The following is a 12,538-nucleotide window of genomic DNA, read 5'->3' on the forward strand; positions in this document are numbered from 1 at the left end:
GAAGGAAAAAGATCAGCATACCAGTGTATCTCCCAGCCTGTCTGCATCATTCATCACAGGTTTTGTGTCTGGTGTCTGATTGAAGTCTGATGGATTAACTGACTCAGGTGGGCAGTGTTATTGAGCTAGTCACTGCTTGAACCTGTGCCAAAGCTGAGCTTCATTGCTTTCAATTATTATAGAGCTTTACATGAATGAGCCTTTCTACATAAGCTATTGTAGGATGAACTGAATGGCCTCGGAATCATCTACATCATGCCTTGCATGTTATCAGTACTTTACCAATACTTGCAGTTAAAACTCTGGTCTTTCTTTCTACATGAAGACCTTTTTGTGGCTGTTTTCTAAACTAAACAAATTTCTTCCAAGACTGTTCAGATCTTTCAGGACTGTGTTTTGCTCATGTTGAGCTTTTGGAGCTTGATTTGACTACAGAGAGACTATAAAATGATTTATTGATTTTTTTTGTGAGGCATATATTTGGTGCTCCCCTAACATCTGTTTGGCCAACTGCCATGGGAATACACTAACAATCGTTTCAAAGGTTATATAGAGAAGAACGTTTTAATTAACTTTTTTTATTCTTGTAATACACAGGGTTATTTTAGCTGCCTGCATTAGCAAGCTGCTTTTCATATAGTGGTTGAGTCAATGTAAAGATCTAATTTAGCCACGTTATAATTCATGTTGAAGGGATGTTGAGTTGGAATATTAAAAATATTTAAATACAAAACATTTTAAACTCAAGGATAATCTTTCTCTGTTTCTTTATGAGTTTAGAAAAAAAGATGTCTTTGGTTATAAAGAAACCTGACAGATCCATAAAGACCCAGTAGATGGCGCACTACATCAGCTGTGAGATACTCTTACTGTGGACATCAAAAGCATCATCATCATCATCAAGTTTAATAAACAGATTTTGTTGTGATATGAGATTTCTGTTCTCGTGTACTGTAAAGTAATGGTTCCCAGAACGGTGTCTACACTAATGCAAACGCTTTGAATTTGGTGATCGGGATTTTTTTTTTACTTTATGAATAGATATTTAGCATAATAATTAATAAGTTTCGTCGAAAGTCTTAGTGAAACATCTTACTCTAACATCTTTCTAAAAAATGTCCAAGGTCGAGTCCAAATGCTCAGTCTAACAAATAGCCTATTTATGAATTCGTCAGGATTTAGGCTACTGCACCGTTTGTGTTTAGTTTTAAATTATATATACCGGTATTGCTATTCTAAAAACTATTTCTGCTGTTGCAAAACAAATTGAACTGCCTTTTCACTTTTTTAAACTTTTAAAATACCTTTAGCACTATTTACGCGAGAATAATTTATGGAGAGATTGGTAGAAGGACTTAAAAGTATTTATTTATTATATTTAGCAAACGATTCAGCAAAGTTAGATTACGAGTTAGTTCGAATGCAAGAAGATAGCAGCGAACAGAAGTTGCGCTCCTCCGTGAGGTAATCAAAGCAAGGATCAGTGCACATTACTGTCATCATTTACCACACACAAAGTGTGTTCTTTAAATTTCCTTTAAAAGTCGTCTCCTGAAAGTCATCGAATAACTTTCAGACTGCGTACCATTAATTTATTTTGAGTACTTTTACCAATTAATGTACATTTAAACAGAAAGTGTTAGTGTAGTGAATACACAAACGTTGGATCAGTGGTCAAAACAATGACATCATTGACACACTCATAATGACATGAACAGTTCGTTGATACATCGCATCTGTTTCAATAAATGTAACACTTTTTCGTACTTCGTTAGCACTTACGAAATAAGATTCTGGAAATACTTGTAGATCCGTCAAAAATCTAACATACAAATCTGTGTATAAAAATATATATTTTGAGCGCCATCCTATGCGTATCCAATAAAATAGATCAGTCGGTTGCACACTGTACAGCCCTGTAAATTCATTGCTTTCTCTTATTTTGTATAATCTCTTGTAGGTTTCACAAAAAAATGCGAAAGAATTGTCATATCATAATTAAATCGGTACGTTTCCAGAGACAGATGATCCAATACAAATAAATTATTCAATGAACACTTTAAGGCTTTTCTTACAGAAAATAAAGATAGGCTACACTTGAGTCTGATGCCCACACAGTGATACTGCTGCAGTCTCAACTTAAGTGTGAAATCCCGAGTGGATGGAAAGAGTCTCTGTCCAGCAGCCACGAGCCGATGTGAAACAGCATCTCTGAGTACCAGTGGATGCCGTCCTCCTGAAAAGTGACGTTTGAATCACGAGCCGGAAAAAGCCACGTCGTCAGCTTGTGACTTAACCGGACCGGTGCAAAAGCCCAGTGTGCCCATTTGTGACTGTCAATAACCGCGTAACACGAAGCCAGCACGTGATCCACTATTATGGTTCCGTGCGCGGTGATTGGCGCGTAAGAGCCCTTGAGCTCTTCAGTGTAACTCCTGTTCACTGTAACGCTCTTGAGGGTCTTGCTTGTACCTTCCGTCACTAAAACCGTATCTCCAGGCTTCACGTCGCTAGCAAATGTCACTGTCATACCCGAACTAGCTGACGCGTTTCCAATGAAGACTAGGTGCGCGGCTGTGAGGGTGAGCTTTGTAAATGGCTCTGACGTTTCGATGACGATGAATTGCCTTCTCGTTGTCGGATCGTGGTCCATGAACATGATGAAGTCGCTTAATATGACATTTCCCTCCTCGTCAGCCGCTAAAACCCGGTCGCCCACTTTAAGGTCTTTGATGTGTTTCCTCCTCCCGTCTGCGAGTGTCGCCGTGCCAGATCCAGGAAAGCACCCCCCTGATTTAGCAGCCACTGAATTTTCTGAGATAAAAGCAAAGGTGGACAACTTAGACTTTATTTATAAAGCACTCTGCAAAAATCGATGCATTGACATGATGGTGCTGACAAACTCGGAGACTGTCAAGAAGCAATAGCTGAAACGCTCATCTGGTCATTCTGGCTCTTTAATTAGCACAAACTGGTCAGATATTGTCATTTAAATTAGCCTATACTTTGCTTTCCCTGGTCTCTTTAGTTTTGCAACAGTTTGCACAGGTGCAGAGATTCAAATGTGCCAATTGGCCTACATCATTTCCAGCATTTAACTTCTTGTAATTGTTTGTCATAAGATTTCAGTTACTTTAATCCTAGCTGCTTATAAAATCTTACATTCATTCATCAAGTTATTTACCCTTTTTACCCTTCATATTCACAAATTATTCCCTTGATATCATAAGATCCCAAAATAATTGTAAAGACTGTTAAAACTAGGCTGTTAAGGTTTCGAGGCACCTGAGATATTAATTTTCTTGATAGGACGTGTGAGGTGACAAAGGGTGCCAAGAAGTTCTCCAGTTGCTTCACAATGTAATATGTTTCCCAAATAATGCACAAGAACATAAATTGAATGAAATATCTAATATATACATCTATGTTATATCATAATCTGGCAGGTGAATATATAGCTATCAGTTATAGTGATTTATTGCGCTCACCTGCTTTGACAGAGCAGTGTATGTGGGCTTTGGATTCGTAATAGACCCAGTCGAATCCTGCCTCCACTGCAAGCCTAGATAGCATCCCATACTTGCTTTTATCTCTGTCCGAGGTAGTTATGTCCACCGCCCGTCCCTCGTAGTGCAAAGATTCTTCGAAATGGTGACCATCCTCATCCCAGCCCTCGGTGACGCGCAGTTTGACACCCGGCCACTGGTTCATGACGGATATCGCCAACGAATTTAACTTATCCTTACACCGCTGAATGAGAGAAAGAGACAGCTTGTCAGTGTTTAAAACACATACCTTACTTTTAAAAATGTGGAAGATTCACTGAATGTTCAAAAATGTGCAGCAGGTCTGACGGTCCTCCTATCCAAGTGATTTCTGCAACTAATTTTCTTGCATAATGCAGAGCTCCTAAATTACTATAGATGTCATCATTTCTTCGGAATGATCATTATTGCAAAATAACCTTACGGAGTAACAGCTAGTCTCCACATATACATCACTAAGCACATTGTCAGTTTGTGCGTAAAAGATGTGTGCGCTGGGTCAAGAGCGCAGACTCCAGACCGACCGATCGATAACTGAGAGGACTAAATAGAGCTGAAAATTCAAGTTCTTTCTTCAATTAGCAGTCAATTACAGGGACGTTGTCACCAACGATTCGCTTAACTGCTTATGTTGCTTTTATTAAATCACAGGCACTGTGGTTCTGCGGCATTGTGAACTAATATTTTTTGTACAAGCACAAGTTGCTTCATTTGATCCTGGAGATTGTGAGGGAAACGTGACTCATATTACAATGTTGTGTAATTTGGCTTGAAATAATTATCCTAAAGCACTGTCATTAGAGAAAACAGTTGAGCAGCTGACTGGAATGCAACAAAGCACGGTCACCACGGGAGCCGGTAATATCCAGTACTTGAAGCGCGACATCAGCGACAAAGATCACTTGTGACCCACATTTTCTGTTAAGACACAATAAAAGCAGGTCATGAGGTCTATTTATATAAAGAAACGCAGATGTGCTCTTGAGGGAACGCATTAATTGATCGGGCACACCAGAAAAAAAATATATATTATGCAATGCTTACAATGTGTGGAGGCGGGGTGTTTCGTGAATTTAATTATGTTATTAACTGCCAAAGGTCTGATTGGAGAACAGAAGAAACTTATGCTCACCACATGCTTTCAACCACTAACACTAAATTATTAAACGGTGCCAATTTTGCACTAAAGACAAAAATATAAAATTCGAATGAGAACTGAATGGTCATTTTGATTTAAATTAAACGAAATAGCCTGTTATGAATATTTAACAGTCAAAATGCAAAATTATAGCACGCATGTTCCATGCAAAGTATGCAAAAGTATGCAAATGTTCACATTAACAATATCAGCTAGGCTGGTTGATAAAAATCTTAGGCATGCCAGATTTCCATCAGTTAAAGTTTTAGTTCTTCCGCGCGCGCTACTCTGTCAGTGTCTCCAGAGTGCCTGGAAACCTAAATGTGGTATATGTGGTAAATGTTCTGTTAAAAGTTTTTACATTCTGATGCAATATGAGATTCTATTAGTGATACACCAAGAACTTTTCTATTTTAGTTATGTAAATAATAATAATAATAATAATAATCTATGTTCTGTGCTAGCGCATTAAAGAACACAGAAAGCAATATAGGCTACTAATCTAAAGAATCTATAATGCAACATCATTTTTTTTATCTTACCAAAAACTATAGGAAACTTAGGCATGAGCATCCATTATTTAAAAGAGCGTAAATCTGGTCAATTACGCACGCTTCGGTCCATACCTTGGTCATCAGCCTGTCAGCGTTTGTGTTTTCCTCGTCTTTAAAGATGATATCGGGATTATAATTCGGAATCAGCTCTTTAAATCTCTCCGAATTCCTTGTGATTTTGCCTTCGTATTTGCCACTGGCCCCAAGCGTTTTCTCGGCAACGTTAGGTATATATTGCTTGTAAGCCAACGGGGTTAATTTCTTTGGTTGTCTTCGTTTTCCATAACCTCTACCAGGACCACAGGCTAATCCACAAGACGTCAGAAGGAGGCTAATAAAACACAGAAAAACAATTTGCTTCAGATGCAGCCTTACGTCCATGACGTTAAATGAACTCTTCGGATCTTTAAAGTTTAGTCTCTCATAGGGTCTTCTCGTGCGTACCGGATGGATGCTACCCAACGACCGCTACCGAAGCAGGTGCAATAACGACCGCTCTCGATAGCCACTGACTGAGCACATTGGAGGTTGGCTGTCACAGCTAAGTGGGAGACGAAAGAGCGACTTAGTTTGACGGGAGGTAGGGTCAGACGCTTATGAGTAGAGGCAGTCTATCATATGAATTACAGAGCAAATCTATGGCAGGGGGAGGGAGTCTATTGACTCAATGGAGTGCAGTACAACTATGATGCCATCCAAGCAAAGACGGTCTATATAACTCATTTCTGCAGAAATGACCTAAACATATTTTCACGTTGCCAATGATAAACTCGAGTTAACCGTGTTTCATGTGAATGAAAATATCCAAAAAGTACGTAAATAACAAATGGTTATGATTGTTTTACATAAACTGTTGCATTAATTCAAATCAGTCCTTTATCATTTGTTTTAGTGCACCCTTTTTAAAACGACGCGTGTGTCATAAATCAGTCAGATTGCATCCTGCATGAAGTTAATGTTCCGAATTAGAATTTATTTTGTAATTAAAATAAAATTCTTAGAGTTTTAAACAATCTTATTAATGTAAAATGACTCCTTGCATCTCTCCATTTCCAGGGATTCTTTTCCTCTTTTTCTTTGTAGTCAGAAACTTACCTTCATGACTGGTAGACCTCATGAAGTGTCATCACAGCAAATTTTAAGTTACTCACAGAAGCACATGACCCAAAATCTTTGATGCACTGTTGGACTTTATACCCATGCTTTTTATGGCCCAAGCCACTGGGGGCACAATGGCCAATGGCACGCCCTTTTATAAGGCCATTTTTGAGGGGCTCTGTAGCATACAGTTTACAGTTACCAAAACTCCTACAGACATAGACCTCACAAACAGGGGTGCCGGACAGGGGGTAATAGTGATCGTGATCTTGCAGTCGGGAACATAGTAAATGTGCTTTTGTGATGGCAAAGTTACTGTTAACATAGTTTTAGATATTGTTTTCTGTATGTGCATGCTTCACAATCTTGATGTTATAGTGTAACCCTTTCACTGTTGTAATCCTTAAAAACCAGACTGTCAGAGAGTTATTGTAAATGCATGTGCCCGCTCTAGCGGTTGCACTGATGACTTGGGCCCATCATCGCTGCTTGCAGATATGTATTTTCTAGTTGTCTTCGGCAGGGATCAGGGCATCCAAAGTCCAGTGACTCCAGTCATTAATTTCTGTCCTTAAGTCAAATTTTTTATCCTGTGTGATGACATCTGAAAGTGAGGTTAAAGTACACACTCATCCGATTTGTTCTTTTGCCTTTACAAATGAAACTTTAACAAAACAGGACCCTGTCATAATTCTAATAGAAAATGTTGTTATATGGTAAACGTTGGCATCATCAAGATGATCGGAAAGCATTTCTGATGAGCTAAAAATGTGCTACATGAGTCTGTTGATTGTTTATATGCACTATCATTTGTGCTCCTTTAGCAAATATATCTCTTTCGGCCCTCGCTGAGGGGATTTTGTTTTGTGGAGGGGATTTTTTGGTAGGTGAAATAAATGAATGGTACATCTCTGAATTTATAACACCTACCTGGTTTGGACTTTCAAGGGCTTCGGAAAATTTGCATGTGAGTGAGCAAAAACTCACCCTCTTGCCACTCTAAGGTATGACCCACAGATGACTCGGTTACATTTGAAAACACAAAAAATGTCGAACTCTTCTTAGAATGAATTGAGTAGACTGTTTATTTATGAAGGTTTATGAGCTTCAGGCACATATTTATACACCATTTTGTTTCATAATTTTCTGAAATAAATCTGTTTAGTTGATATGAATAGGCTTTACACAAAAAGTTTATTAATAGTGTATGTTTATATGGATAAGGATTTGTTAACAGGAGATGTCAGACTGTGAGATAGTTCTGCAACAGGTGTCTTTCAAGTGTCTCATGATGGAATGAAATGGCCATTTAATCTCTTCAATCAAAAATCTTTAGTATATTAAACAACTTTAATAAACTTTGTTTATCTATGTTTAGATGTTAAACTTAAAATGAGATAAAGGAAAATCCATTTGTTTAATATCCAGTGCTACACAACTATACACACACACACACACACACACACACACACACACACACACACACACATATATATATATATATATATATATATATATATATATATATATATATATATATATATATATATATATATATATATATATTTATATATATTCGTCATTGTCCTCTTCTCACAAAATATATAGTCCCGCAATCACTCTTAAAAGGATGAGGTCACCTTAACTTAACAAAAGCTCAATTTGTTAGATGAAACCCTTCATGCTTTTGATTTAGACAGGATGATGTTAGAAAAGGACGTCCGTGCTTCATTTGGCTGTCAATCCTGACAGCTCTGAGTGAGAAATGCATTAATGAACAGACACAAGGTTAAAGCTTTTCAGAGTTAGGACTGAAATCTCAGCTCCCTTTGAAAAAGAGAATCTTTTGAGCTACAATATGAACAGTAGGCTAGTCCAATAAATCACACAATATTTTGAAACGACAGAGTTCCCCCTTGTGCCAGAATTTTGAATAAATTAATTAAATTTCTCAGTTTTGTGGGATTTAAAAAAATATATACAATATTAAAGTAAACAGTGTTTAATTTATAGTAAAATATTAAGATAATGTGTGTTATATATCAGTCAATGCCTGCTGTTAATTATATCTAAAACCATAATAATTGAAGTACTTTTCCATAGTCACAATATAAGTCAAAATCACAGTTACTGAGTATACAACCCCTCTAATCTTTGAAAATAATGGAATTCAAAGGAAAACTTTATCTGTGCATCAGTTGTTGTTGTTTCATGGTGTTTGTGAGTGCCGACCATCCATGTGGGCAGGTCTGAAAAGCATGCTTGAAAAATTCTTTTTAGTCCTTTAAAATACCTGTAGATAGATGGGTCACTGGACCAGTTAAGCTGTTTCAGATAGGTATGGTTTATTCTATTCAAAAGCAAAAAGACCATTCGCATCCACAGGAAATACCTGGCTTTACTAATGGGAGGCCTCCTTTTTAAGTTTTGGCAGACCCCTGTAAATGTTATGGCCTTCCAATATCTGGTTTTGAGACTAGTAGTAGTTTCTGACAATTGTTACAGGGACCCCTTGAACATGGAGAGCAATCCAGTTCTCATAGTAACAATATGAGATTTGCATTCTCATTTTGTAAGGTGGTTGACTTGGACCTATGTATGAGATCTTTCTTAATTTTACTTAAGTATATTGCTTACATTTTATTCCAGCATTCAGTACTTACCACATTCAATTAAACAGTTCACTATCTGAGTCAGGGATTAACATTAGCATGTCGTATGGTATTCTAAAGTGTCCTAATATTGTCTTGGAGTCCCCTGCATCAGGCTTAAATGCATCTAAGGTCATAAAAAAAACTCTCTCATTTTCTCAGAATATATGTTTAATATTAGAATAATTTTTCTGAGTTTAAAGGGGTCATATTATGCAATTTAAATTTTTCCTTTCTCTTTAGAGTGTTACAAGCTCTTGGTGCATAAAGAAGATCTGTAAAGTTGCGAAGACTAAAGTCTCAAATCCAAAGAGATATTCTTTCTAAAAGTTAAGATTAGTCCACGCCCTCCTAAAACACCTCGTTTAAACATGTCCCCTTATGTCTACGTCACTGTGTAGGAAGATTTGCAAAACACCACCCAAATGTTGACGATATCCACTTTGTAATGCCTAGAGCTGATCCGCACTGTTCGCTTAAGAAATACATCAAATCCTTGCTGTGGAAAGCTGGATCGGCTTTCACCGTGGATGAAAGGGGAGTCCAGCCCGGGATCGCTACATGTACTGGCTGTTCCTTTGTCGAATCCGCCGGCCACGCCGTTCTCCAACGTACCAGCCATACCTTATTCAAGTCCGCAGTGTGTGATGCTGTGTGACGCATTTTATGGAAGACTGTTTCCTGAACCTACAGAGTAGCCTACAGTGCATCCATGCACTATACACAACGCATAAAAACACAGTTTAAGTCATTATAAACAGTAATTATGTCTCCACCCTGGAAGCAACAAATGCCTCATTTGTAATGTTCCTTTTTTTTCTTAGGGGGTTTCTCATTATGCCGGGAGATGTCATCACTGGACTCAATTCAATTAAAGTTTATTTGTATAGCGATTTTTACGATACAAATCATTACAAAGCAACTTCACAGAAAATTTCTACAATATTTAGTAGTAGCATATAAGTGGTGACTGTCAGTTTATTTGCATATGACAGGATTTTTCTGAAAAAATAATACAAGACGTAGTCAGCCAGATGATGAACATTATTAACAGCAATTATTATATGATGCAATGACACTTGTAGCAATCTGTTTGTTGATTCAGAGTTAGCATCATCTGGAGTCCACTGAGGGGTTGGCATCACTCTTCTCAGGTGTTCTGGATCCAGACTGGAGCTTGTGTAAATCCTAGGCAAAACAGAGAAACAAACAGATACATCATTAGCGTAGCTGCTGTTCCAACAAAGTAAAATTAATTAGTTTAACCTGAGCTAAAGAATAAGAATGTGCATTTGAACAGATGCAACTGCAGTCATAATTTATGAAATGCATTATTCGAATGCTTGGCGAAAAGAGATGTGTTTTTAATCTAAGGGAAGTATGGTTTTCAAAAGACAAGATGCCGTCTAATATAACACCCAGATTTGTGACTGTAGATGAAGCAAGCTGTCTACTAGATTCTGTGTACTGTTTTTTTGGTCCAATAATTAATATCTCTGTCTTACCTGGATTTAATAGGAGAAAATTATTGGTCATCCAATCTTTTACATTTTTAACACACTCTGTTAGCTTAGATAATTTAGAAGTTTGATCTGGTCTCATTGATATATATACCTCATTGATATATATATATCATCAGCATAATATTGGAAACTTGAAAACTAATCCTGTATTTTCTAATAATATTACCAAGGGGCAACATGTATATTGAAAACAGAAGGGGACCTAGGACGGATCCTTGTAGTACTCCATATTTTACTGGTGATAGATGAGATGACTCCCCATTTAAATAAACAAAATGGTAGTGATCGGACAGGTAGGATCTACACTACCTTAGAGCCTGCCCTTAAATACCTGTATAGTTTTGTAATCGATCTATGGTGTCGAACGCAGCACTAAGATCAAGTAAAACTAGCAATGAGATGCAGCCTTGATCTGACGCAAGAAGCAGGTCATTTGTAATTTTAACAAGTGAAGTTTCTGTGCTATGGTGGGGCCTGAAACCTGACTGAAATTCTTCATACAGATAATTTTTTTTTTGCAGGAAGGAGCTCAGTTGAGCAGACACAACTTTTTCTAACATTTTAGACATAAATGGACGATTTGAAATAGGCCTATAATTTGCCAGTTCACTAGGATCTAGTTTTGGTTTCTTAATAAGAGGCTTAATAACCGCCAGCTTAAATAGTTTTGGGATGTGTCCTAAAGATAAGACGAGTTAATGATATTGAGAAGCGGTTCTTTCGGATACAGGTAAAAAACTCTTTCAGTAATTTAGTGGGTACAAGATCTAATAAACATGTTGTTGGATTAGATGCAGTGATAAGTTTATTTAGCTCTTCATGTCCTATAGTTTTAAAGCACTGCAGTTTATCTTTGGGTGCGATGGATGAGTTTGTGTATATGCTCTGCCCTGGCAGTTTTAAGAGCCTGTCTATAGCTGGACATACTGTCTTTCCAGGCAATTCTAAAAACTTCCAAGTTAGATTTTCTCCATTTGTGTTCAAGACTACACATTTCTTTCTCGAGAGAGTGAGTATTACTGCATGGTACAGTACGCTTTTCTCTAACCTTTTTCAATTTGATGGGAGCAACAGCTTCTAATGTATTAGAGAAAATAGTGCCCATGAAAATAGTGCCAGTCATTTCGTCTAGTTCATGTGTATTTTGTGTACATAAAGCAGTTGAGATAAATCAGGCAGGTTATTTGCGAATCTTTCTTTGGTGGCTGGAACAATAGTTCTGCCAAGACAGTAACGCTGAGACATATAGTTAATATCAGTGATACGCAGCATGCACGATACAAGGAAATGGTCTGTAACATCATCACTTTGAGGTACGATATCTATATCAGTAAGATTGATTCCATGCGATATAATTAAATCTAGTGTATGATTAAAACGATGAGTGGACCCAGTGACATTTTGCTTAACTCAGCTTTTTTCAAGAGTTTATTAGGTCAGTAAACACAAGTCCTAATGCATCATTTGAATTATCAACGTGAATATTAAAATCTCCCATGATTAGTGCTTTATCAACTGTAACCAGAAGGTCTGAGAGGAAATCTGCTAATTCTTTTAGGAATTCTGTATAGTTCATAATATAATATAATATAATATAATATAATATAATATAATATAATATAATATAATATAATATAATATAATATAATATAATATAATATAATATAATATAATATAATATAATATAATATAATATATAAATATAGTTTCAGACACATGCAAAATAGAAGTTTTGTTGGCGAATCAGCATACATACAAAATCAATTCATTTGTTCACCTGGCACGCAGACTCACTGTTCTCCTTGCCAAAGCGGTCTCACCACTAATGAACGCTCTGATGCCAATAAAGCCCTCTAATTCACTCATCTTTCAACCAGCATCGCTCTGGTGACTCACTGACATAAAATACAGATGGACAGAGATGCCCTGGAACTGCTGCATTATCCTGCCATTTTCTTGGCCTTAATTAGATTTTTTTTTTTTTTTTTTTTTTTTTAGCTTTTGTTAACTCATTTTATTTGTGTGATTT

The 12,538-nt window shown here is 37.0% G+C and overlaps 1 protein-coding gene across 1 annotated transcript; it reads right to left on the minus strand.

Annotated features, from left to right (window-relative positions):
* Positions 1 to 822: 822 nt before the first annotated feature.
* Positions 823 to 5,829, minus strand: LOC113117713 (tiggy-winkle hedgehog protein-like). Its single transcript, XM_026286607.1, has 3 exons — positions 5,310 to 5,829; positions 3,489 to 3,750; positions 823 to 2,814 (listed from the first exon to the last, which is right to left on the minus strand). The coding sequence occupies exons 1-3, from the start codon at positions 5,616 to 5,618 to the stop codon at positions 2,135 to 2,137; spliced, it is 1,251 nt and encodes a 416-aa protein (XP_026142392.1). The 5' UTR covers positions 5,619 to 5,829; the 3' UTR covers positions 823 to 2,134.
* Positions 5,830 to 12,538: the final 6,709 nt, after the last annotated feature.

Source organism: Carassius auratus, chromosome 2, assembly GCF_003368295.1.
Source record: "Carassius auratus strain Wakin chromosome 2, ASM336829v1, whole genome shotgun sequence".
Classification (NCBI taxonomy): domain Eukaryota; kingdom Metazoa; phylum Chordata; class Actinopteri; order Cypriniformes; family Cyprinidae; genus Carassius; species Carassius auratus.

Excerpts from the sequence above, each read along its gene's own strand:
- LOC113117713 (XM_026286607.1), bottom strand. The coding sequence starts at position 5,618 with ATGGACGTAAGGCTGCATCTGAAGCAAATTGTTTTTCTGTGTTTTATT. Across the intron at positions 3,751-5,309 it reads CTGACAGGCTGATGACCAAG|CGGTGTAAGGATAAGTTAAA; the intron begins GTATGGACCGAA and ends TCTCTCATTCAG. Across the intron at positions 2,815-3,488 it reads ACACTGCTCTGTCAAAGCAG|AAAATTCAGTGGCTGCTAAA; the intron begins GTGAGCGCAATA and ends CTTTTATCTCAG.